Source organism: Hordeum vulgare, chromosome 5H (genome assembly GCF_904849725.1).
Source record: "Hordeum vulgare subsp. vulgare chromosome 5H, MorexV3_pseudomolecules_assembly, whole genome shotgun sequence".
NCBI lineage: Eukaryota > Viridiplantae > Streptophyta > Magnoliopsida > Poales > Poaceae > Hordeum > Hordeum vulgare.
This window is the reverse complement of record NC_058522.1, coordinates 538561518-538587692: the sequence shown is the minus strand read 5'-3', so window position 1 is coordinate 538587692 and position 26175 is coordinate 538561518. Positions and strand designations below refer to the sequence as shown.

Below are 26175 nucleotides of genomic sequence, written 5' to 3'. Positions count from 1 at the left end.
TCAAGGACCTTCAATGCATCAAGGCAATTAGCTTCACCTGAGGACAACCAGCTCCCAAGACACCAAGCGAAAGCGTCCAACAAGGAAGTGGTGAACTCCGACCGCTCTCTGTTAGTTTAAATCGTAATCTGCCATTTAGTTAAGTGATACTGAGACAAAATGGATATGTCCATCAGTTATCCACAGACGCGGCCGGGCACGCATATAGGGGACCAAATTAGGCAACCACAATTCGTAGATGGCTCTTACGAGAGACTGTAATCCATCACCTGAGCGTAAGGCTGGACCAAAAGCTCGTAGCTCGTGAGCTTAATGAGCGCTCGATAGTTCGACTCGTTGAACTCGTGACTCGCTTCTTAATGAATATAGCCAATCATCGATTTCCGTTCGTTAAGCTTAACAAACTTAATGAACAAGCTAATGAGTTTCATGAGTAGCTCGTTAAGCTCATTAATAACAACATACCACCTATTTTTATCTTATATGATAAAGTTTTCATAGCACCTCATTCCATCTATTAAATGTAATCTACATAGAAGGCAATAAACTAGTGAATTTCCTTTTGCATTCACCATCTTACTTCTTAAAAACAACATATACACGCTGAGCCGAGCCAAGCGCTCGCACGAGCTTAACGATCTTCGAACGAGCCGGGCAGGGTTTTTTCTCCTTAATCTTAACGAGCTTACTGAGCAGCTCGTTAGTCCACCCCTATCTGAGCAGGCATATGAATATACTTATGTCCACAAAGAACGAGGCAGAAAAAAACAGCACGCAAGATTTTTTATTTTTTATTTTGAGCAGCACGCAAGGTTCACAAAGATGAGAAGCCACTGCTACCAAGAGCACACAGGAGCGAGCATACGAAATATACACAAAGAGCGAGGCAAAAACATTCCAAAACCCAATATTCACAATGACAAGAAACCACTACCAATAGTCCTTTGTTGTTGCTGAAGCGAACGACTAATAATAACAATAATACTTGTCAGAACTTACAAGGAGGCGACGACTAGCTCAAGGAGAGCACTCGACAGTTGAGGCCGTCGTCAGGTACCGACCAAAGGATGCTGAACAAGACAGACTGCAACGCACTACTAACCGTAGCAAATTACAAAACGGGGCACACGACGCAACCTCGACTCATCCAAGCCACGGGGAAACCACAAACTCTCACTGGACACGACCTGAAGCGGTGGACATATAGCTGCACGGAGCGGAGCGGGGCGCATCCGTTGCCGCTACTCTGCGTCGCGTTCCTCTTCCTCCTCCTCGTCATACTCTTCATCGGCGGTCGCGTCCTGGTACTGCTGGTACTCAGCGACAAGGTCGTTCATGTTGCTCTCAGCCTCGGTGAACTCCATCTCGTCCATGCCCTCGCCCGTGTACCAGTGCAAGAAGGCCTTCCTCCTGAACATGGCCGTGAACTGCTCGCTCACCCGGCGGAACATCTCCTGGATGGACGTGGAGTTGCCGACGAAGGTGCCCGCCATCTTCAGGCCCCTGGGCGGCATGTCGCACACGCTCGACTTGACGTTGTTGGGGATCCACTCCACAAAGTACGACGAGTTCTTGTTCTGGACGTTGAGCATCTGCTCGTCCACCTCCTTGGTGCTCATCTTGCCTCGGAAGCAGGCCGAGGCGGTGAGGTAGCGGCCGTGGCGGGGGTCTGCGGCACACATCATGTTCTTGGCATCCCACATTTGCTGGGTCAGCTCAGGGACAGTGAGAGCACGGTACATTTGTGACCCGCGCGACGTCAGCGGGGCAAAGCCGACCATGAAGAAGTGGAGGCGGGGGAACGGGATGAGATTCACAGCAAGCTTGCGAAGATCAGAGTTGAGTTGTCCAGGGAACCTCAGGCAGCATGTGACACCACTCATGGTAGCAGAGATAAGATGGTTCAGGTCACCAACTGCATTGTTAGAACCAAAATTATCAGTGCCCACTTCTAACTGAACATAAACTTCAGTATGTAAATTTCAGCAAATATCACAGGAAAGTAAAGATCAAGAGAAGATTGGCTTACACGAAGGGGTGGCAAGCTTTAGTGTGCGGAAGCATATGTCGTACAGAGCTTCATTGTCAAGCACCATACACTCATCAGCGTTCTCAACGAGTTGGTGAACGGAAAGCGTAGCATTGTATGGCTCAACCACGGTGTCTGAGACCTTTGGTGATGGGAAGACAGAGAAGGTCAGCATCATTCGATCAGGGTACTCCTCCCTAATCTTAGAAATAAGAAGGGTGCCCATCCCAGATCCAGTGCCTCCTCCCAAAGAATGGCAAACTTGGAACCCTGTAAAGAAACCAAATAAAGCCACACCATTATTCACACATGCAATTGAAGATGCAGCATGCAAAATCAGACATCTGTAGTGAGAACTGCAAAAGAGTACAAAGGATGCAGCAACAATCCAAGGACGCAAACAGTTCAGCAATATCACCAGGAGTTGTTGAGCAAACAAGTTACAACAGTGATGCTAGACAAACATGTTACTTGGGCCTGCCATATTAAATACTACACCAAGACAACTAGGGATGTCCAAAGAAATGGAGCCAAGCACTTCTTTATTCATCATTTAGATAGGGACTCCATATTGTATAGCTAATGTTTGACCAAATAACGCAGCTCAGGTATGGCAGTTCTTAATTTAGTTTTTCAACAGGGCATCAATGGGTTCAAAGTGCCAATCAAACACTACCTACTTTAATAGAATCTATCAGTCCTACCGACAATCCAGATTGGTGAAGCTAGCTAGGTGCTTATCCATAATAGCTAAATTAATTTTGACAGGCGCATGCACACGATCCCTTTAAGCTAGAAGAAGCCAGCATACTAATCACAAACAGACCACACAGAGACAGGACAACCTACATCCTACCAGCTCCCTCCACTCTGACGTTCTGAATTGGGCATCTTCGTAATGGACAAATTGGACACGACCTATCGTCGTACTACTAGACAGCAAATTGCTTGGATCAACAGTAACCAGCAGTTAAATGATCAAATTCATGCAGAAAACACAGAACTCGACATGAATTGATGAGACAAACATATCAACAATTAGCACAAGCATCATCTCCAGCGATGCGGAACAGCGCATCGCGTAAATGCCCAACGGCCCCTCGCATAAATGCCGAACAGACGCCGCCGTAATCACAACCTGACCATATATAGACCGGATCTAACTCCATGCCGAACGGCCGAGGCCAGATCTAAACGCTGGCCCATCAAAATCCCTAACAGTAACATAAATTCGCGCGGAAGAGAGGGAGATGAGATGGGTACCCTGGAGGCAGTCGCAGTTCTCGGCCTCCTTGCGGACGACGTCGAGGACGGAGTCGATGAGCTCGGCGCCCTCGGTGTAGTGTCCCTTGGCCCAGTTGTTGCCGGCGCCGGACTGGCCGAAGACGAAGTTGTCGGGGCGGAAGATCTGACCGAAGGGGCCGGAGCGGACCGAGTCCATGGTGCCGGGCTCGAGGTCCATGAGCACGGCGCGGGGCACGAAGCGGCCCCCGCTGGCCTCGTTGTAGTAGACGTTGATCCGCTCCAGCTGCAGGTCCGAGTCCCCCGCGTAGCGCCCCGTGCCGTCGATCCCGTGCTCGTCGCAGATCACCTCCCAGAACTTGGCCCCGATCTGGTTCCCGCACTGCCCGCCCTGGATGTGCAGGATCTCCCTCATCGTCGCCGCTTCGCCGGGGGTCCGGTGGTGGTTGCGGGGGAGGGGGGTCGCTCGCTGGCTGGCTGGCCTGGGGGATTGGGGAATTCGGATTTCGAAATGGAGGATGGTGTTTTCCGGGCCTTTATACTCCAGCTTCGGGTTCGGGCTCGGCCGCGCCCGGTGGTTGCGGGCCGCGGGCCAGAGGTGGGGCCCCGACCCAGTGTGTGGTGTGCTGGCGTAGCGTGGGCTCGGGATGGCTCGGAGCGTGCCAGGCTGGCGTAACCGAAGGCGCGGGGCCCACGGGACGCAGCTGGGCAGTCGAGTGAGAGGATGAGCGGATGGGATCGGCCACCGACGGCTGGGGCCGACGGAGCACCAGTTGGCCGTGGACGGTATAATCGGGTGTGGCGTAGCTGTCAGCGGCGTGTGATCGGCGCTGGAGGCTGGGCCGGCCCGGGGGACGGATTCGTGTGGATGGGGACGAGAGGTGCTGATGACACGGCGGGCGGTAGGGCCGGCCGTCGCCGGGGAACAGGTCACGGCGGAGAATCCCACAAGTCACGGCGAGGAAACTGGCTCCTCACGGCGGAGAATCCATGCATGTTTCTCCGTTTTAGCCTACTTTCTATTTCTATATTTTCCCACGGAATATCATGAAAGAAGCACGTCAAAGAAGAGATGAACGACTCCCTGCAAACAGGTACCTACCTAACCACCGTCCCCGCAAAGGGGAAAACAGGCCCTGAACTGACCGTAGTTACAGGACGGTGTGCTGTGCTTCTGCGACAAGATTAGGAGAGAATGATTAGGCGGTGGCGATTTTTATGAAGGGGATAGGGATGCTTCACTAGCAATCCAATCCAATCCAATCAGTCTAGTGTAGTGTAATGGACTGTATGTAGCAGCTGCAGTCTACAGAGAGGTTGGGGGCCAATGTGTGTGTATTGGGTGTCAAAAGCACGTAGCTGTTGCTTGGGAGAAACGACAGAGACAAATCAACAGCACCCACCATCCTCAACATGAACCTCAAGCACGCACGCCTGCCTTTCGCTTTCAGCAGCGGCGTGAAGTCGGCCAGGCCTGATCGGGAAACGAAAGCAGCCAGCTGCATGTATGTGATCCTCCGAAGTGGCTGAGATCGCAAGCCAAGCTTCCTGTCGCACACGAAAAGGGGTGAAATGGCGGGTCTTCCACCCAGAAAGTAGCAAACGGAAACATCGCCTTTTATTGTTACAGCCATTCCCATGTCCAATGTTTTCAACCCATAGCGATGGTGGGAGATAGATGATGATGCCCATGTTACAACCATAATAGTAGTGGTGGATCCATAGGGGAGGGACAGCCCCACGGTCTTCTCTGCAGCCAACCTTGGATGGAACACACAGAAAACCAGTATGCCAGTCCTCGATTTAAAGATGGGGCTAGAATGATTTCTTCTCGTACGACACTAGCCCGTGGATGCCTCCCTCCACTTGAGCTGCGCCGGTCCTCACCTGGCAAGGAAGGTTGTTAGCAAGACTGAATATCAGTTCTACTGTCAAACACTGTCTATCTCTGAGTTCCGAGATAGAGAGTAAAACACAAAAATGCGGTGAATGTAAACCTGAATCTTTGGTCAGTATTTCACTCTTTGAAATGACAAACATGTATGCAAAGCATCAGCATAAGCAAGCATCTTCAGGGAATTTTTTATGCACTTCTTTTGCACTGCATCTCATCCATGAGCAGCAGAGCAACAATCACACTTCTCATTCAGAGTAGCAAGTACGATGAGCACAATTCTACATAAACTGTAATGTGTGATTTTGGTTCTAAGTGGGAACGAGGCCAGCTATATTGGTAAGAGAAAGGGACAGATGAGATCCTTTTTTTTAACATGATAAGATCTGATTTGGCATTATTTTATCCAAAAAATGAGATAAAGGTGCCATGGTCTGAAGAAAGAAAAGGAGTGAGCAGATAAGTGCAATGATAAAAGAACGTTCAAACTTCCATTGCAAATCAAATTTCACTTGGGAGTGAATATGGAATAGCATAAACCTTAAAAGTGATTTAAGACTTGGTGATCCAAAATCCCTCTAAACAGTGAATATATGCATTAACTGCTGATAATGACAAAGTAAAGTTTCATGGCCTGTACACGGAACAGATTCTTGAAGAATCAGCAGAAGGGAATATTTTTGGAAGGAGTGCTTTGGAGCGGTACCACCCCAGGAAGAACAACGATATTAATGAGAAGGGCACATATCCTAAGGAAAGAAAAGCACCTTAAACTGGATTCAAGGACAGATATTCTCATACCATGGTTATCATTTAACAGGCATGTAAACTAAAAATAGGCTATTTTGCAAGGTAAACAATTAAACTGATTAAGCTAATATGAAGTCTGTCAACTGCAAAATAGCGTTCATGCAGATCACTGAGTTCATGACCGTCAAGGACAACAATCTACAGAACTTGGCAGCTACCAAATGAGTGTTGAATATTACGGATAAAGAAGGCACAGTCCCAATGTCCACCCCAAAACAGAACCAAGAGACACTAGGTCTCAGTGTTAGTTAATCCCCGTTCCAAAATCAACAATTTATGTCAGCTGCAGATATGAAAACATTGTTTTGGCCTGTAAATATATATGTCAGCAAAAAAAGCACCTTAAACTAGATTCAGTGACAAATATTCTCATACCACAGTTATCCATTCAGCAGGCACGTAAACTAAAAAATAGGCTATTTTGCACGCTCAACAATTAAACTAATATGAGGTCTGTCAACTGCACAATAGCTTTCATGTAGATCATTGAGTTAATGATCGTTAACGACAACAATCTATAGAACTTAGCAGTTAGCAAATGAGTGTTGAACATTACGGATAAAGAGGACACAGTGCCAATGCCCACCCCAAAACAAAACCAAGAGGCACTAGGTATCAATGTTAGTCAATCAGAAATGTTGCTCATGAACAGAACCGTGGGCTTGTGATTTATGTCAGCTGCAGATATGAAAACATTCTTTCGGTTTGTGAATATTGTAATATGAGTAGCACCTAACAAACATGGGATTCGTCCATTATCTAGAAAATAAATAACTGATTTACACATTTGTCAACAAATAACTATTTCTCTAATTTTAGATATTTCGAATTAAGAATCACTCCAAATAAATAATTAAAGAGGTAAAGAGCAGATATGTAATCCAGCAAGTAAATACCTCTAATCGAAGAGTCTCAGCTCGTAAAAGATCATGAGCTGACTGCAAAGAGGATGCACCAAGATCTTGGAATCCTTGTTTAACAGCTTGCATTGTGTACGGAATAAACCTCAGAACAGAACCTTTGTCAGCTACCGCTCCAACAACTCCCTGGGCAACTTTAAGCTTCAGAGTATCACCAAGATACCTTGCATCGCTCCCCTTTGTCATGGCTTCGAGGGAGCCCATGCCTCTGTATTTTTTTACTCGGTGGCCGTCCTAGCAGGGTCAGAATATTAGCGATAAGCAAGTAAAATTGCAAACTTCAGTTACAAGAGCATAAAAGTGCACTTAAACATAGCACAGAAGTACACTTAAACTGACCAATATATTTAAATACTTCAATCAACTTATACATCAACCCTAAATGGCATTGTCTGGTTAGACTTCATGATATTTAAGTACACTGAAGTACTGAACTACTAGGTGGACGTTAAGGGACCTTTTTAATTGCAGTGGACAAATTGAATGTATATTTGCATGTACATGGTTGTAGTTTTCATCAAAAGTAAAGAGTTTTAGTCTCTAGTGTGGGGATTCGTGGACTTGAGCACACATCACTCCAGGACATTCAAACTTAACCCTGTTGCAAAAGGCTAAAATATACCAATGTATACCTTGTATTCATAGGCCCCAGGAGCCTCATGGCTGCCAGCCAAGAAACTGCCCATCATAACAGTTGATGCCCCCAGTGACAAGGCCTTCACAATATGCCCAGAGTATGAAATACCACCATCAGCTATAACTGGCACATTCTGATCCTTGGCATATGATGCAACCTTGTAAACAGCAGTGGCCTGTCAAACCAAAACAAAACAAAAACATCAAACTAGTTCAGTCTCTATATAATGTGTTGAGATGCACCTGCAGCCATTTGAAAGCAAACATATAAAATTATGTTCTATTATAGACCAGCGAGGCTGCCGGCTATGTGGAAATATATGGAGCAAGCTAGCATCCAAGTCAAATTAGATTGCAGTTCCGAACAACAGAAGAACAAAGCATTATATAAGGTCCCATAAACAAAATGCTACTCACTTTTCAAGAATGGGAAATTAGACTATAACATCTATAATACATCTGATTGCTTTACATCTTTCAATACCCCAAAACTTCCTAAGAATTTAAAAAATAATTTTCGAACTCCAACACACCCAAAAAGTGACATATTAAGCATGAACAAGACTATTAAGTTGTCATGCGTTCGAACAACATGGTGTACATGGCATCCAGACTCGTTTCTGTGCTCATGCAAATGGACATGAGGCACTTTTCCTGCTAGCGCTTGCTATGTGCAATGTGTGAGTTCAGAAAGTCGATTAGTGATAGAGCTTCAGCTCAATTATTTTTGCATGATAAATATTTATATATTTCAGTTGTTGGGCGGCCACTTTCAAAGCCGCATACTGCAATAGCACTATAAGGTTCAGCCACTTACTAATTACTTGAAATGATATGTTTGATAACGATCTAAATAGGACGTTTGGCATGAATATGAGAGAGACTTTGATGTATTTAAAACTTCCAGTAACATATCAGGCTTTTCCCCATCTTGGTTCTAAAATAGGATTGTAAATTTTGGATAACTTTACGCTCTACAAACAGAAGGGGAGCCTTGGCGCAGTGGTAAAGCTGCTGCCTTGTGACCATGAGGTCTGGAAACAGCCCCTTCCAGAAATGTAGGGAAAGGCTGCCTACAATAGACCCAAAGTGGCCGGGCCCTTCCCCGGACCCTGCGCAAGCGGGAGCTACATGCACCGGGCTGCCCTTTTACGCTCTACAAACAGCATGCTCATGCTGGTCCTACCAATTGCAGAGGATCTAAGATGATAGGCAAGATGAGCACCTATCTGACAGCAAACAAAATGAAGTTAACAGGCATGAAAAAAACTAAACTATCAAGGGAGCAGGAGTTTGTGAGAAATATACCTGTCCTCTACCCACAGCACAAACCTCCTGGGTAGTGCAAATTGAACCAGAGCCCATTCCAACACGCAGGCCATCCACTCCAGCAGCAATCAAATTCTGTGCCTGGCCAATTGTCACCACATTGCCTCCAATCAAATCCACCTCCGGAAACGTCTTCTTGGCATACTTTATCATATCAAGCTGGTAGGTGGAGTTCCCCTGCGAGCTATCGATCACAATCGCGTTGGCCCCTGCCTGAATTAGCTGGTCTAGCCTTCGCTTGTCGTCCTCGCGGGTTCCAATAGAGGCCGCAACTACGAACTTCCCATCTGCCCCCAGAGATGGCTTGCCTAGCTTCGGATAGCTCCGAATGCGCTCGACGTCCTTGGAGGTGATGAGGTCGATTACCTCACCCTCCTCGGACACGAGAGGGGCGTAGTCCAAACCCTCGTCGGCGAGGAAGGCCGCCGCCTGCTCGAAGTCGAAGGAGGCCGAGGCCGAGCGCGGGGCGGGGCGCATGTACTCGGATACCGGGACAGGCGCCTCGGGCGAGGCGGCATCGGCGGCCACCGCGACGCCGAGGAGCTTGGAGAGCGAGTCCCCGCCCTCGGTGACGAGGGCGTAGTCGTGCCCCGCGAAGTCATTGAGCGTCGGAGCGGAGGCCGGGGAGAAGATGGGGACGGAGGAGACGAAGGGGAGGCGGCGGGACTTGGCGGCGCGGACGATGGAGGCCTGGGCGTGCGCCTCGGTGTTGGAGTGGACGACGGCGACGCCGCCGAGGGAGGCCATCGCCGCGGCCATGGCGGCCTCGGAGACGGTGTCCATGGGGGAGGCGACGCAGGGGATGGAGAGCGGCACGCGGCGGGAGAGGCGGGTGGAGAGGTCGACCGCGTCGGCGGGGAAGTCGATGAAGCCCGGGAGGAAGATGACGTCGTCGTAGGTGTAGGAGACGCCCTGCGAGAAGAGGCGCGCCGCCGAGAAGCCGTCGTCGGCGCCCGCCATTTTTTGGGTGAGGTTTAGGGTTTTCCCGGCGGCTGGGTGACTGGATGAGCTTCTCAAAAACTTCCCAACTCCAGCGCCGCGCTTCCCCACCTGGCTTCATAGAGAGGAGATGGGCTGGGCTGGGCTGTAGGTAGGCTGGGCCACGTGAGGTCGTGATGTTTTTTTCCCCCTCCGATTCAGCCATAACAGAGAGCGGACCCTAAAAAACAGGGAGATAGCTTTTAGCCTGTAGTAATCTGTGTATACAGAGAGATATTTCCCTCAAAATAAAAAAGGTGACATGGACATGTAAACTACTCCCTTCGTTTCAAAATATAAGACTTTTTAGAGATTCCACTATGGACTACTCCCTCCGTTTCAAAATATAAGTCTTTAAAAAGGTTTCATTAATGGACTATATACGGATGTATATAGACATATTTTAAAGTATAGATTTACTCATTTTGCTTCCTATGTAGACTCCTAGTAAAATATCTTAAAAGACTTATATTTATGAACGGAGGGAGTACATACGAAGTAAAATAAGTGAACCTACGCTCTAAAGTATGTCTATATACATCCGTATATAGTTCATAGTAAAATCTCTAAAAGGTCTTATATTTAGGTACGTAAGGAGTATATAATTTTGACACAAAGAATAACGTTTCAAATACGAACGAGATAACATTTTGAAGAACAACAAGTTATGACACATGCCATACATCAAAAGCAGTAACTTTTTTTCCCATATGTTTGCAAACCAAAATGGCCACACATCTGCAAACTCACAAACACAGGACTGTACGGTCAGAGCAATGGCAGGAGCTAGTTCATTCCTGAATCCAACAATGCTAGAGATTTCTCCTTCTTTTTCATAAATAAAGAGGTTGTGCCACCATGCTAGAGGTTCGCCAAAGTCACCAGGTGACAACATGAACCTACCGTGATGGACTACCGTCCTCTTCAAAAAACAGACACTCACTCAATAAGTTGTTCTGATTCCTCGCAACCCTATGTGGAAAGTGCACACCTTTCCAATGCATGTGCCTTGAATTTGTTGAGCCGAACCCCATGAATGTTATCCGGTCAATGTTCGTAAGCATTGTTTTCGTTGTATCATTGATACTCTGTGTTGTCTTCTTTTCTCATATATATTGTTGGCTATCTTGTATTTCAACAAGTGAAGAACGAAATCATAAATAAATAAAGGAGTGAAGGAAGTTCTAGCGGAATATGTATATGGACGACTGGGTGTTGGAATGTGTGTTGAAGAGAAGATTATATAGGAAGCAGAGTTTGTGAAAAGATATGGTCGGTCATATAATACATCACAATTTAATGGCCAGCATCTAACAAGATGAGTATTGTCTTAGAAAGAACTTTAAAAACTTGCATTAAGGGGTCCTGAGTGCATATTAATGCGTGGCTATGAGTTTATGATCTTTTAAATTACTTCTATCAGCGTTTCAAATTCTTAAAGGAAGGCCAATTGAGCCTTGTGATTGAGGTAACCATCTAAGGCCTCTTTGGTTCATACAAGAACTTGGTAAAAATCAAATAAATGGGGAATTTTCTCTTGGTCTCTTTGGTTAAAATACATGGAGAAAACAAAGAAATGCAGGAATTTTTCTCTTGGTCTCTTTTTTTCTCTTCTCAATTTCAAATAAAAAAGACATTGTAAATTTGAAACCCACATGGACCACTTTTTAGAATTCCTACACATGAAGTACAAAAACAAGATCTTTAGACTTATAAGAACATATTAGTTGCATTTTCTCAAGTGGTTTGACTTCAATTTGGCTATGTGATATATTCATGTGAATTGATATCTTAATTTGTAAAATTATTGTGTTTTCTAGACTCTGCTTTCTACATGTTGCAGCATTCATATCATATTTTCGTGTTTTGCATATTCCTAAGATTTTCGAATCTTGTGAGTTAAATAACCTATAACTCAATCATATGTTCAAAGAGGTAGACAAAATAACATGCATGCATGCGCATCATCTTATCTAGCTCACTAGAGCCGGCCATTTGGCCCATCTAGTATCTCATGAGACATTTCACTAATTCACTTATTTGTTGCTTCTGGTAAGAGGTCAAAAGAAGATTCAACAATAGTTCATTCCTAAACATATCCATGTTAGGACCACTTGCAACTCGAGTTGAATCATTCGATGTGTAGGAATTGCATACTTTTTGTATCTTTTCAAAATCATTGACACAAAATTCGGATCCCTCTCACACCGAATAAAGTGAAGATTATCTTTGTCATGGAGGCGAATGTGGTTGTTCAATGTCATAGTAGCCGCAACAATCATCTCTCGTGTTTCAATCAAGTAATTTGGCATCTTGAGTAAATTTTGTCATTTCATCTTCAAGAGGTGAAGCATAAGTAAACTACCTATCTAGGCATAAAGCAAAATGGAAAAATATTTTAGCAGCATGCGCATTCTTGGAGGAAGGCCGTCGCCTGCTCGAAGCTGAAGGAGGCGGAGGCTAAGCATGGTGCAGGGCACATGTACTCGGATACAGTGGCAGGGGTCTCGGGCAAAGCGGCATCAGCGGCCACCGCGACGCGGACGAGCTTGGAGAGCGAGTTCCCTCCCTCGGTGACGAAGGCATGGTCGTGCCCCATGAAGTCGTTGGGCGTTGGAGTGGAGGTCGGGGAGAAGATGGGGACGAAGGGGACGAAGGGGAGGCGGTGGCATTTGGTGGCGCAAACGATGAAGGCCTGGGCATGGGCCTCGGTGTTGGAGTGGACGACAGCGACACCACCAAGGTAGGCCATCGCCGTGGCCATGGCGGCCTCGGAGACGGTGTCCATGGGGAGGCGACATAGGGAGTGGAGAGCGGCACACGGTGGGAGAAGCGGCTGGAGAGATCTACGACATCGGCAGGGAAGTCGATGAAGCCTGGGACGAAGATGACATCGTCATAGGTGTAGGAGATGCCTTGGGAGAAGAGAGACGCCGCCGAGAAGCCGTCATCGGTGAGGTCCATCATTTTTTGGTGTGGGTTTTAGGGTTTTGGCGGCAGCAGCGGCGGCGTGGGTGACTGGACTGGATGAGCTTCACAACTTCCCAACTCTAGCATCGCGCTTCCCTGCCTTTTTTGACGGAAATAACTAAATTTTATTGATTAAAAGCCACAGTATGTGAAATACACCCAGGGTCATGGGGACTAACAAGCCAAAGATGGCGCCCGTGACCTAATGAATGGGAAAACTTAGCTAATAATACTTCAAAAGTAAACTTGCAATTAAACATAGAAGCTCGGTGACTGATTTCTCTAATAATGGATCCATGTCTGCTATTAGAGCCCACGTTAATATCCGCAACTGCCTACTTTGAGTGTGAGGCTATTACGCTATTGCTAAGGAGTGGATCGTCCGCTCTTCTCCACCTGATTTCTAGAGCGAAGCTAGCTGCATTCAGCTGGCCAGGCCCGTGCGCGAATCGGCAGCCAGCCCATGGGATGGACATACTGGCCTGTTTTTTTTAATCTCACAGGCTGGCCTGTTGCTTCTAGCCCAGTTTGGTGTCCGTTTTTTAAATATAGGAGATGGGTTGGGTTGTAGTTAGACTTGGCCACATGCGGTTGTGATGTTCTTTTTTCTTCCCTCTGATTCAGCCATAACAAAAAAGAAAAAGGAAAAAAAGCCATAACAAAGTGAAAGGATAATGTATTGTTATGAAATTGATTATTTGAAAATGTGTAATCGTTTATTTTTAAAAAGTGAAATATGTTATATTTTCAAATAACCAGTCTCACAATCATATATTACAACTTCACATTTTTGAAATAGATTGTTTTCACATTTTCAAATAATCGGTTTCACAATCGTATTACAATTTCACTTAATTATCATTCCACTCTTCTGGAATATGTTACTGTCTTGTTTCACAAATAGCACATCTATTTCAATTGTAAAAACACATATCTCAAACTTTTGAAATGGACTATTTCAAATTTTCAGAAAACCTATTTCAAAACCATACATTACAATTTGGGACGGAGGGAGTATGAAATATGCTATTGGCCTGTTTCATAAAAATAACATCAATTTCAACCACACATTTGTGAAATGAGATATTTCATAATTTTGAAATAAAATGTTACACATTTTCAAATAAACAGTTTCACAAGTTGTCATTTCACTTTCTAGTGAAATAGGTTGGTTCAACGTATTTTTATTGAAAATGGTTTATTCCATATTTTCCAAGTGAAATTTGTTTGTTTCACATACGAAATGCAAAACATTGAAATTTAAATGTGTTTGAAATGTATCTAAGATTGGTCTAGTTCTAAAGGTCTTTGCGCCAAGAGTTCAAATATATAAATTGTTTCAAATATGAACTTATAGTTAAAACACATGAATGTTTTTAATTAGATAAGATGAAATAGAATGCATGGATTTGTTTGGAGACAAGATAGAATAAGCAGATGCACACATGTCCTTGCGTGACAAAAAGTAGTACGTTAGACCCGCTATTTCGATAGGTAGTGGTAACGCTTAATTTTTCATTTTTATAGTTTGGTGTCCGCTCTACCTAGGTTGAAAGACGGGAGATGGGATGGGCTTTAGGTAGAGTGGGTCACATGTGGTTGTGTTGTTCTTTTTTTCTTCCCTTCGTTTCCTTATTCGTTCTTCCCTTCGATTCTGCCATAATAGTATACAAAGAGGTATTTTGTCAGTACAATAAAGTGATATAGACATAAAAATTATGTAATCTTGAAACAAAGAATAATGTTTCAAATACAAAAGAGATAGCATTTTGAAGAATAGCAAGTTATGACGATGTCATACATCAAAAACATTAGTTTTTGTGTGTTCATATGTTTGCAAATTAAAATGACCACACATCTGCAAACACATGAATATAATGCCACTAAATGACCACACATATGCAAACACATAAATATAATGCCACGTCTGCAATGGAAGTAGCTAGTTGGTTTCTAAACCTGACCATGCTAGAGATTTTTGCTTCTTTTTCGAAAACAAAGCGGTTGTGCCGCCATACTAGAAGTTCATTGAACCTACTCAAGGGGGATAAAGGGCTCTCCAAAAATAAGGCACTCACTTGATAAGTTGTTCTGATTCCTCACAATCCTATGTTGAAACTACACACATTTCTCATGCATATTCCTTAAATAATTTCTCATGCATATTCCTTAAATTTGTTGAGACAAAACCCATGAATGTTATCCGGTCAATGTTTGTAAGCATTGTTTTCGTCGTATCATTGAAACTCTGTGGTGTCTTCTTTTCTCATATATATACACTTGGCTATCCACTACTTGAGCAAGTGTAGAACGAAATAGTAAAGAAATAAAGGAAGTTCTAGCGGAATATGTATATGGACGACTGGTTATTGGAATGTGTGTTGAAGAGAAGATTATTTATTTAGGGAGCAATGTATATGAAAAACATATGGTTGGTCATAATTTAATGGTCAACATATAACAAGGTGAGTACAACTCTAGAAAGAACTTTAAAAACTTGCATCAAGGGGTCCCGAGTGGCGATTGTTTATTAATGTGTGGATATGAATTTATGATCTTTTATATGTTTTATCGGTGTCCCAAATTCTGAAATGAAGGCTAGTTCAGCCTTGTGAGCGAGACACGGTGATGCATATGCTCTCGATTTTTTTGTTAACCATGTAAGGCATCTTTGGTTCAAACAAGAACTTGATAAAATCAAATGGATGTGGACTTTTCCACATTGTAGTATTATGTATTTGTGTGGTTCGAATGCACGGAGCAAACCAGAAATGGAGGAACGCCGACCTAACAACTATGTGGAGCTGCTTCTTTTTCGCTTGATCTCAATTTCAAATGAAAAGACATACACAGTTTAAAATCCATCAAGACCACTTTTTAGAATTCCTATCCACAAAGTACAAAAACAAGATCTTTAGAGTTGTAATAACATACTAATTACATTTTATCATGTGGTTTGACTTTTAATTTTACTATGTGATATCAATGGGTCTTATATTCATGTTAACCAACATCTTAGCTTGTAAAGTTCTTGTGTTTCCTAATACTTTGTTTTCTACATGTTGCACGTGTTCATATCATATTCTTCTGTTTTGCATCTTCTCTGATCTATTATGTATAATTTGGTAGCTATGTATGATTTTCAATTTATAAGTTTTATTTGGCCAATAAACAAGTAGATCTTCAGAGGGAGTGGTGCATAGTAGTGGGTTCAATCTGCGGTGTCCTTACTTTATGCCAGGAGCGGTTGCAAGACACATAGTATTGTTGCCACTAAGGATAAAATTATAGGATATGAAGATATTAATTATTCTTATCGTGTCTACTTTATGTCATCCTGTTTCAAGAATTACTCGGTTTGTTATGAACTTGATACCTTGCGATGCATGCTAGATAGTGACCGATGGGTGAAATAACAGTAGTAGATGTCAGTAAGTTTCACGGTCTACTTATCACAGACTTAATTCCTATATATGAATTATGCCATGAAGAATCACAATCTTAACTATGCACTTTTCTATCAATTGTCCAATAGTAATTAGTTTATCCACCGTATTATGCTTATGAGAGAGATGCCTCTAGTGAACGCGATGGTCCCTGGGTCCACTTTTCCTATTAAATACGAAATACCTTGTCGTTCTTATTTAATTTTTATTTATTTTATTATCTACCTATCACTATCATTTAATCAATCGGCGGGGAAAAGCGAATTGACAACCCTCTTGTGTTTGTTGGGTGAGAGCATTTGCTTTGTGCATGTGTAGGTACCGTTGATATTATCTGTGTGGTGTCTCATATTGGTTCGATTACCTCGATTCTTAACTGAGGGGAATATTATCTACTACTCCCTTCGTCCGGAAATACTTGTCGGAGAAATGAATAAAAATGGATGTATCTAGTACTAAAATACGTCTACATACATCCATGTCTCCGACAAGTATTTTCGGACGAAGGGGGTACTATATTTCTTCATCCTTTTATGTTTGGAAATAAATCCCAACATCTACAGCAAGTAGCACTACTCCTTTGGTGGTAGCCATTTCAAACATCGTCATGAAATATTTTTGTGTGGTTGCACAAGTGAAAACAGTGTGCCAACGGGTCCTTTAATCATGAAGATTGAAATTATTGCTTCTTGTTGATCTACGTGTTCGTTAATCATTGGTTCACTCAATGTGGCAACTTGATAATCATGTAATTGTAGCCCCGATGTATTGTCGTGATGTACGAAAGGATGGAAGGCAAGCGGTTCCCATTGACTCATTGTTGGATGAAGCTCAAGGGGCAGCCCATTTGAGTGAACAACATGCGTCGATGAAGAAGTTCAAGCTTAAGAAGAGAAAGCTTAAGATTAAGGCCACTTTCAAAGTGTATGGTTAAATTTGAAATCGATGAATTTAAAAAAAAATATTGAACATGTAACGCTTTTATTTAGGACTTAGATGTATGTTATAATTGCTATCGAAATGATGATAAAAAGCAAGGTTGCATGGCAAACACTTTTTATTTAGTTTTATTATCTTTTTTCCTTTAAAGGGATAGGCATTTGGTGCATCAGATTGGATGATCATCCCAGTCCGCTGTCCGTTGACACGTCCATAAGTTTATGTTGACATTTGTTGTACTTGCGTTAATATACGACGTTGGAGTTGCCCATAACTATTTGAATGACCCACCAATAACTTGTAGGACATTATTTATTCAAGAGGAAAGAGAGTAGATAAAGGCACATATCGCGCTAGACTTCCAATTTTTTTTTGAAAAGAAGATGTTTGAGAGAACGTTTAGAATCCTCCAAAGTATAAAGGAAAGGGTGGATTCATGTAGAACATTATAAAGCCAATTCTATAACCCAAATGAATCATAGTAAAGTTTTCTAAAGGATTTTATTTCTACATAATTCCTACGAAGACTCTTTGTTCCTAATAGGCCTTAGAGCATCTCCAATAAAAGATGCAAATTTGGAGATGTAAAGCAAGAGATGTAAATTTACATCTCCAAAAGATGATTTTTTTACATCTCCATAAAAGGTTCAAGCCTAAAAGGTGATGTAAAACAAAGATGTAAAAGGGCAACTCTAATCCATTGTACAGCTGCACAATTTCACACAAAAACATTATGAATTGAAATTAAAAAATTGAACATATTCATAATATCAAATTATTACATAATTCATCAAATCCACAACATCAAATGCAACATAAATATAACAAACTTCTTGCACAATACAACAAACAAATAATGAAACTAGGGGGCTCTTTCACCATGCTATTTCCAATACTCCTCCGTCAAATCCTTCTGAAGTTGATCATGTGCATCAGAGTCTCTAATTACATCGTAGACCTTCATGAAGTGGTTGATTCACTCCTCTCTTTGCATCGGCATAACACTTACACCCATCAAGTGATAGAAGATGTAATCCAAAACTTGTCCACGTTCATTCTCAATGATCATGTTATGCATAATCACACAAGCAATCATGATATACCAAAGTATTTTTGATCATAAAATCTAGATGGACCTCACACAATAGCACCAAAGAATTTTTTGATCATAAAATCTAGATGGACCTCACACAATAGCAAACTGGGATTGCAAAATTCCAAAAGCCCTCTCAACATCTTTCCTAGTCGTCACTTGTGCATTGTGAAAGGTGAGTTCTTTGTTACCTTGGGGTTTTGCAATTGGCTTGACAAAAGTACTGCACCTTGGATAGATGACATCCGCAAGATAGTACCCGTAGTTATATGTGTGACCATTTGCTTCGAAGGTCACCGGTGGTGCTTCTCCATTTGCTAACTTGGCAAAAAGAGGTGACCAATCGAGCACGTTGATGTCATTGCAAGATCCAGGCATACCAAAATATGAATGCTAAAACCATGTTTCTTGATCTACAACGGCCTAAATAATGATAGTGGCATCCTTCCCACGACCCTTGAATTGTCCATGCCATGCTCTTGACAATTTTTCCACTTCCAATGCATGCAATCGATGGACCCTAGCATACCTAGAAACCCATGAGCTTTGTTCATCTCCAACAACCTCTGAGTGTCTTGAGCATTGGGAGTTCTCAAGTAGTCTACACCAAACACTTCTACCATAATATTTGCAAAAAATATTGACATAGAAGATAGAAGTGCTCTCTGCCATCACCAAGTTTTCATCAATGTAATCATACGGAACACCGTAGGACATCATGCGCAATGCATCAATGACCTTCTATTTAGTGCCATGTTCAAGCAACCCTGCACAATTCCTCCTTTGCTCAAAAGATCAATCATGCTGCTGAACGAGATTGCAAATGTGGATGAACAACTCTTTGGACATCCCGAACTTGCGTCGGAAGTACCTCTCCAAAGAAACGGGTGGTGAACTGAAATAGTTGCCCATCAACCTATTGTGTGCATCGACTCGTTCTCTCCAAATGAACACACAATCGTACACCAAACCACAATGCTTTAGCTTCTTCCCCTTATGCATCGCCACTAGCATAGCAATGTCATCTTATTCGTTCAAATAAAATTCCTCATCAGATGAGGAATCATCCATGAAAAAGGAGTCATATGAGCTCACCTACAATGAGGAAAATCACCGACAAACCAACTATCCAAACCTAACAAAAAAAGCAAGTTTCATCGTTTTTAACTTTGGAAATTTCGTCGAACACCTTGCTTGCGAGGTGGACGAAATCGGTCGGCTGTGGGTTGGGCAACTGTTCGGCTATGAGGAGTGCGGGCGGCGGCCATTGCCAGATAGAGGGGATGGTTGCACGTCGACACAGAAGAAGGCGGGAGTTCGGCGTGGCTTCGCATATCCGGATGAACGGCCGAGCCTGGCGACCGTCAGGCGGGCGGCGTGGCGCTCCTCCCCAACTCCAACGGGGGTCTTGGGCTATGAAGTAGCCTAGCCCATCGTAGACCTCGCCGGGGAAGCCATTTAGGCCAGCCGCAACCGCTGGAGATGCTTCGATTCGGCGACGGCCAGAAGTGAATCAACGGTTGTGGGCGGCGAGACGACGAGGCAGGCGATAGGGGACGGGGCGGTGCAGTCATGACGATCCTTGCAGGCGGCGGGCGGGAGGCGGCTGCTGAGTTTGGTGGGTTGGTGGGTGGTTTCGTTTTTACATCTCCTAGAGGTGAAGATGCAAATGTACACCGCAAGGTGTTGTAGAGCGCGTTCGGATTCTCTCCACTCCTCAACTCCGCTCCCGGAGCCGACGGAGCAGCGTCGAACGCTCGAACTCTGCGGAGTTGAAAACGTGAAGTGAAACATGATGCAGTGGGTTTGTGGGGAGCGGCTATTTCAGCAATGTCAAATCTTAAAAATCATGGAGTTGATAATGTTTACAATGGAACTGCCACCACAAAGTGAAAACGGTTCGAGTTGTCACGCCCGACTCGCTCATTTATGTCTTTGTTCCAAATCTCCAGTCAGGTCCACTAGACGCTGAATAAGTCGTCGTGGATCAGGAGTAGAGCTGCCTGCCGAACGGGTTTTTCTATAGCTAGATTTTAGGGCATCTCCAATAGTTTGTATGTAGTCTTGTTGGTAAATTATCCATGTCATTAACCAACAAAGGATCATACAACTATTTCAATGGTTACATCTAAATTATTCAATAGGAGAAGAGAAAATAAATGCAATTGCTCTCTATGTAACATTGGAGCCTGTGGAAGAGCTCAAGGGCGGAGCCAGGATCTGGGCATTGGGGGGCAAGAATATAATAATATTATATATATTTTTCGAAAAGGAGGATGACCCCCGGCCTCTGCATCTGGGAGATGCATGCGGCCATTTTATTGATTATTCTCGAGGACCTTACAAAGCAGTACACCAATATGTCTGAATCCGCCATCTTGGCAACATCTGTCGCTACTCCTATTCATATGATGAAGGGGTGTAAGCTGGACCAAATACCCAGACCTCTCACCTAAGCCTAACATCTAAAGCCGGAGACCCTGACCGAGCCACATACCGGGTCCGGGGCACAAACCGATCTGACGCACTCACATGTGTCGTCGCCGCCATCTTCCACTGGTCCATCTTCAGATCAGATTGAGGTACCAGCCTTGACAGGTGCCTCCGCCATCGACGCCATCATGACGCCAAACGACGACCTCCACCTACGCGAGTCCATCTCCAAGCAACGGACGGAGATCCATGCTAGGAAAGGGCCGCACCACCACTGTCGCCCACCACCCACAAGCGCCACCCAGCCCCAAGGTTCCCAAAGCGGCGCCTTCAAGAAGGGAACGGCGCCGTGAGCGCCGCTGCCGCCCAACAAAGTTAAGGCTTTCGCCCGGGAGACCTAGGGGAAGGGGAAGTGAGGGGATCAGTCCATACCGACGCCTCCAAGGAGGGGAACGACGCCCTCAGGCGTCGCCATCGACGTGGCCGGCCATGGCCGACCAGGGATTTCGCCCGAACTAGATCCCCACCACCACCAGCACCTCCTGTACAAAACCGGCAATCCAAGAAAGCGCGGCCCGACCAGGCTGCCCCGCACGACGAACAGGGGAGGAGGGGAGAGGCGCCAGATCGCGCGCACCGGCCACCGCAAAAGCCGCCGCAGGACGCCAACGACCACCGGATCTCGCCGCCCGCGCGGCCAAGACACCGGATCCACCTCCCGCACGACTGCTAGCCTGCCGTGCCTCGCCAGTGGAGCCGCCGCTCCAGATCCGGGTCTCCGCATGCAGATGCAGGGCAGCCTAGGCCCCGCCGCCACCATCCTTGGCGCCCCGGGCTTGCCCGGCGGCTGCCTGAGGCGACGACGAGGAAGGAAGGGGGAGGGGGAGGTGGCTAGGGTTGGGAGGGAGGGAGACGTTATAATAATATAGATCATCATATATGATATGTCAATATATATTTAAGTCTTACATATAGCAGCGGTACGACGCTACATTTTTAAATTTACATGTAGAATTGTGAATTGCTTGCACACCTATCAAACAAGTTAATCATGTCGTATGTATTATCTTCATTCTTGGAAGATGATAAAATGATATATCTTTCATTTTCAGTAAACCATCTTCATTAAGCAACTTACAATAAGTTGAAAGATGAAATAAGTATGGGGAAGTGATCCTGATGATAAATAAATAAAATATATTTTCCATGGTTGAATTAATTTGTTTTCCTCTAGCCAACAATTTGGATGCAGTCTAATAAATCCCTAACTACTAATTTAGTAGTCTAGATTGATACCTTGAGATGGAAGATTGGGGACATTAAGCTGAGATGTTCCCATGTCAACCAAACTGAGATTGGGGACATTATATCCCCGGTTGCATTTGCATCTTTAAACATAGAGTTAGAGCTTGTAGCAATTGGCTTGGAGAAAACACTCATCGGTGGTTTATTTCTAACCTGTAACTAATCTAACAAGTGACAAAGTATCCTAACTACTAGTAACAATTGATTAATTGGTTGCACGGTTTGTGTAATCAAACTGACAATACCTTCGCCTCTGGTAGTCTGGTTCACGACCGACCTACTTGAGCGTAGTCTGTAGAGTGTAGACTCATAGAATCGTACTCCATTGATGCACAGCAAGCGGCAGGTTCGCTAGCTACCAAGCAGCGACGGCGCGACTCCTCGCGGCTGACAACATTGTTCATGTAGTCAATGAAGCCCTAGCGGGTTGTAGTGCAGCGTTGGCACGAAGTCGCCTCGACGGCTCGGCCTAATGCTGAGTTTTGATTGATTACGGACGTCTAGGTCTAGCTGGTGGTGAATGCGTACCTGCGACCTAGACCCTTTGTTGCCTTGCTGTAAATTCGTTTTGGGTTTAACACTAGATTAGCCCATATCCTTGCTGATGACCGGGGTAGTTAAGCCTTTTTTAATTATGTATGCCTTTGGGCCGGGGTAACTAAGCCTAATACTCTTACTAGTACCCGCTAAATCCTGTTAGGGTGCCTTCGCCTCTGGAAGAGCTGTTGATTAATCTACATGCAACTTTTCCCTCTCTCTCTCATATATTTATTGCCACATCATTATATATCCTAGGTGGTAAAGTCTACCAATAACTATCTTACAGCCATTGAAGATGCCCTTACATGGAGTAACATTTTAGATTGAGGAGCGGGAGTTGAGGATTCAGAGGAGCTGGGTCATTTCCGAACACGCTCGGACTAGTCTACATCTCCGGAAGGTGAAGATGTTTTTTGTTTTGCATCTACATCATGTGTTGGAGAAGTGTTTCTAGACCTCCAAGATGTAAAAAATAGTTAATTTTGCATATATATCTTCTATCGAAGATGTTCACTGTCTAACCGAAGTAAAGTCCTTTGTGCATGCTCTTACAATGTAGTGGAAGCCTGCCGTCGCCGACTGCATCAGGGCTGGCGCTGGCGAGCTTATAATATGTCCATCCTTGGGGCATAGACAAAAACTAAAAGCATCTTCAGTGTTCGGCGCCCCCAATGAATGAAATAGCATCGCCTGGGGCGCGCCGGCGAAAAAATCGGCGTGGGGGTGGGGTGGGGTGGGGGGCTCGGATTCCCATCCGGCGCCCCAGACGCCGTTTTTTAAAATCAAACTCGACCAAAATTCGACCAAACACGACACAAATTTAGAAAAAATTCACGCGTTTTCATTGATATTTGTACAAACTTAACTAAAAACATAATTTAAAATAAGAATTAAAAAAATTTACTACTACGTTGCCGCCGTCACCACCTTCCACATGCCGAGAAGCCTGTAGAAGTTGGTGTAGTCGCCGCTGTTGTCGTCCTGCACTCTGCCGCCGTCCTTGCTGCACCCCTGCCCTGGGTCGCCGTGGCAGACGGGGTTGGACGGTCCGGGCGCCTCCTCGTCGTTGTCATCGAGGATGACGCCGCCGTCCTCCTCACGGCCGCCGCGTTGAGCAGTGATCTCCTCGAGGGCGCGGCGTTGGCGCTCCATCTTCTCCCGGACGTAGTCGTCCCACACCCATTTGAGCACGATCTCCTCGTCGGCGACCATGGCATCGACGGTGAAAGAGGGAGAGGGGCGTCGTCAGCAAGAAAGGGAGATGGGTTGTGGCGAGAGGTTTGCGGCCATCGGCGAGGGAGGGATGACTTATATAACCGTGTGTGGGCGGCGAACGGGCGGCAGCCATGCGTACGCGTGGTGGGAGGGGGCGTGATGCATGTTGGCGCGCCTTCACTGCGCCATCCGTGAGGAAATCAATGAAAAGCTGACCGGCGGCAGCCTTCAAATTGATTCCCCGTGAAAAAACAAGGCGATGAGGACGACGACCGCGCCTAGTAGCTGACTCGGCGGGTCCATGAAGAGTTCGCGTCAGAAATGTTTCCCCCGGCGCCCCCGGGTGCCCCCCAGCACACCAGGTTTGGGCTGGGTCTGCCGATGGCAAAATCGATCGTAACCGGTGAAAAACAGGTTTTTGAATGCGTGATTAGGTCTTTTTTTAGTGCCGGTGATAAAAAGGTCTAGGGACGCGGCTGGAGATGCTTTAATGCCGGATGACACGCAGCTGCACAGCTGAAGCATTCATGCTAGGGTGCCATTACAATTGACGTACGCGCTTACCTAGGAAGATCAGATCACTCGAACGTGAGTGAACCATATGATCATCCATGACCCAAGAGAGATAACCGGTAGGTCCTGCGTCGATTTTTGCCAGGTATGCCTCACTCTTGATCCTCGCGATCGAGCGCCATCACTATCGTTTTGATGGAACAAGTAAACTAGAGTATAATCTAATCTTAGCCTAACTAATAGTACAACAGGCTCCATGCAGTAGCCAAGCTTAATGCGCGAAGCAATACTGGAGTACTATCCAATTCAAGAACGTATTCAATTGCAAACCCCATGAAGCAGGACTTGAAATGACACCTTGTCGCGCTCCCAGAAAGTCGAAGAAAATGGAGGCAAAAGTGCGTCGCGTGCTCTTTTTGCTTTGACCTTTACCGTTGTCAACCACTACCCATTTCGTAGAAAGGGCGCTTGAGCTTATTATTTCAAATCAAGAACGCATGGTCAAGACGAAAAGGGTTTGCTAGTGCACTGAGCGTTTCATGTCATGCCGGCTTTTCCATTTCTTTTAGCAGCCCAGCACTGCACCGCCTAGCCTAGTGATCATGTGTTTAGCCTATAAATGCTCGTCTCCTGCTAATTAACCTGCAGATGCATGCATTACGGCAGTATAGGTGTAGCCACCATTTGAGGATTAGCTAATCAAGTACGTACGGGCGAGGTGCTTAATGATGAGGCTACTCCCGTGCTTCTGCGTCTGTTTCGTCGTCCTCGTCCTCGTCGGCGGCTCCTCCCCGGCCGATCCCCGCGCCGAGCGCTGCCCGCTGCACCACCGCAGGCAGCTCGAGGACGGCGGCGGCGGCAGCATGCAGGCGACGGCGGTGGCGAGCAAAGCGACCGCAGTACGGCCGCCGCAAGAGATCGCCGATCTGGTCGTCTATGGGACCTCCAAGAGGCTCAGTCCTGGAGGATCCAACCCTCAGCACCACCACTGATCGAACCATGGGTGTTCATCGGTGGTCCTAAGGTGTATCGCGATGAGGTGTCCATCGGCTTCATGTATACTTCAGTTTGCGTCAAGAGAAGAAATTACCATTCGCGAAATAAAAAGGAAAGAGAAATGGGTTTAATACTGTAGTCCGTCAATGCTCTAACGATGTACGACTATGTTTCAACTACGTCCCCCCTCAGCAACATGTGCCAACTATGTTTCTCGGGCTAAGCCGTTTGGAAATTGGAACGTTGGAAATATGTCATGTAAAAAAAAAACGTTGGAAATATTTAACCTCCTGGAACTGAATAATACCTTGAGTAATTCGTACTTATTTCGTTTCGCGAAAATATATCCCATTTCAAGCAAAGGCCTTTTTTTTGTTGGTAAGTTATTGTTCTAGGAAAGCAACCTGAATGTGTGTGAAGAACAAGGCGCTGATATGTGGTTGTCTTTCCTTCTTCTCAAGACTCACACACATCATTTTAATTGAGTCTATTCTTAAGTTGCCTCTTTTACATGTTGCTCAACTATATGTTTGGTGCAAGTGCTATGTTTATTGTCTCATCTATTTTCTTACACTTGTTGAGTGTTTCTATTAATTTTGAAGAGTAATGATCATATTTTGTGCACTTGTATCCAAATACAAAAATTCTTAATTGTACGCAAATCATGGGAAGCTTCTCAAGTTTTGATAAAACACCCCTTTGCCCATATCATAATATCTTTATTCATGTGGTTCGAAGGACCACGTGATTGTTTGTTCCTATTGATATTTTTTTTTGATTGCTTGCTTCTCTCTTTTGTATGTCTTTGTGTCATGCGAGCCTTTTTGCAATCTTTGGGTTCTCGATATATTTCGTTTTCCTCCAACTACTTATCTTTGTATATGTTT

General features: G+C 44.8%; 3 protein-coding genes across 3 annotated transcripts; 1 reads left to right on the top strand and 2 right to left on the bottom strand.

Moving 5' to 3' along the window:
* Window positions 1-895: 895 nt before the first annotated feature.
* Window positions 896-3793, bottom strand: LOC123452511 (tubulin beta-4 chain). Its single transcript, XM_045129167.1, has 3 exons — window positions 3293-3793; window positions 2030-2299; window positions 896-1915 (listed from the first exon to the last, which is right to left on the bottom strand). Exons 1-3 carry the CDS (start codon window positions 3684-3686, stop codon window positions 1242-1244), a joined length of 1338 nt encoding a protein of 445 aa, XP_044985102.1. The 5' UTR covers window positions 3687-3793; the 3' UTR covers window positions 896-1241.
* A 1074-nt stretch (window positions 3794-4867) lies between these two features.
* LOC123452510 (inosine-5'-monophosphate dehydrogenase-like) lies at window positions 4868-9890 on the bottom strand. Its single transcript, XM_045129166.1, has 4 exons — window positions 8840-9890; window positions 7528-7707; window positions 6872-7129; window positions 4868-5158 (listed from the first exon to the last, which is right to left on the bottom strand). The coding sequence occupies exons 1-4, from the start codon at window positions 9818-9820 to the stop codon at window positions 5087-5089; spliced, it is 1491 nt and encodes a 496-aa protein (XP_044985101.1). The 5' UTR covers window positions 9821-9890; the 3' UTR covers window positions 4868-5086.
* Window positions 9891-24953: 15063 nt separating this feature from the next.
* Window positions 24954-25576, top strand: LOC123452509. The gene has a single exon (XM_045129165.1). It carries the CDS (start codon window positions 25018-25020, stop codon window positions 25282-25284), a length of 267 nt encoding a protein of 88 aa, XP_044985100.1. The 5' UTR covers window positions 24954-25017; the 3' UTR covers window positions 25285-25576.
* Window positions 25577-26175: the final 599 nt, after the last annotated feature.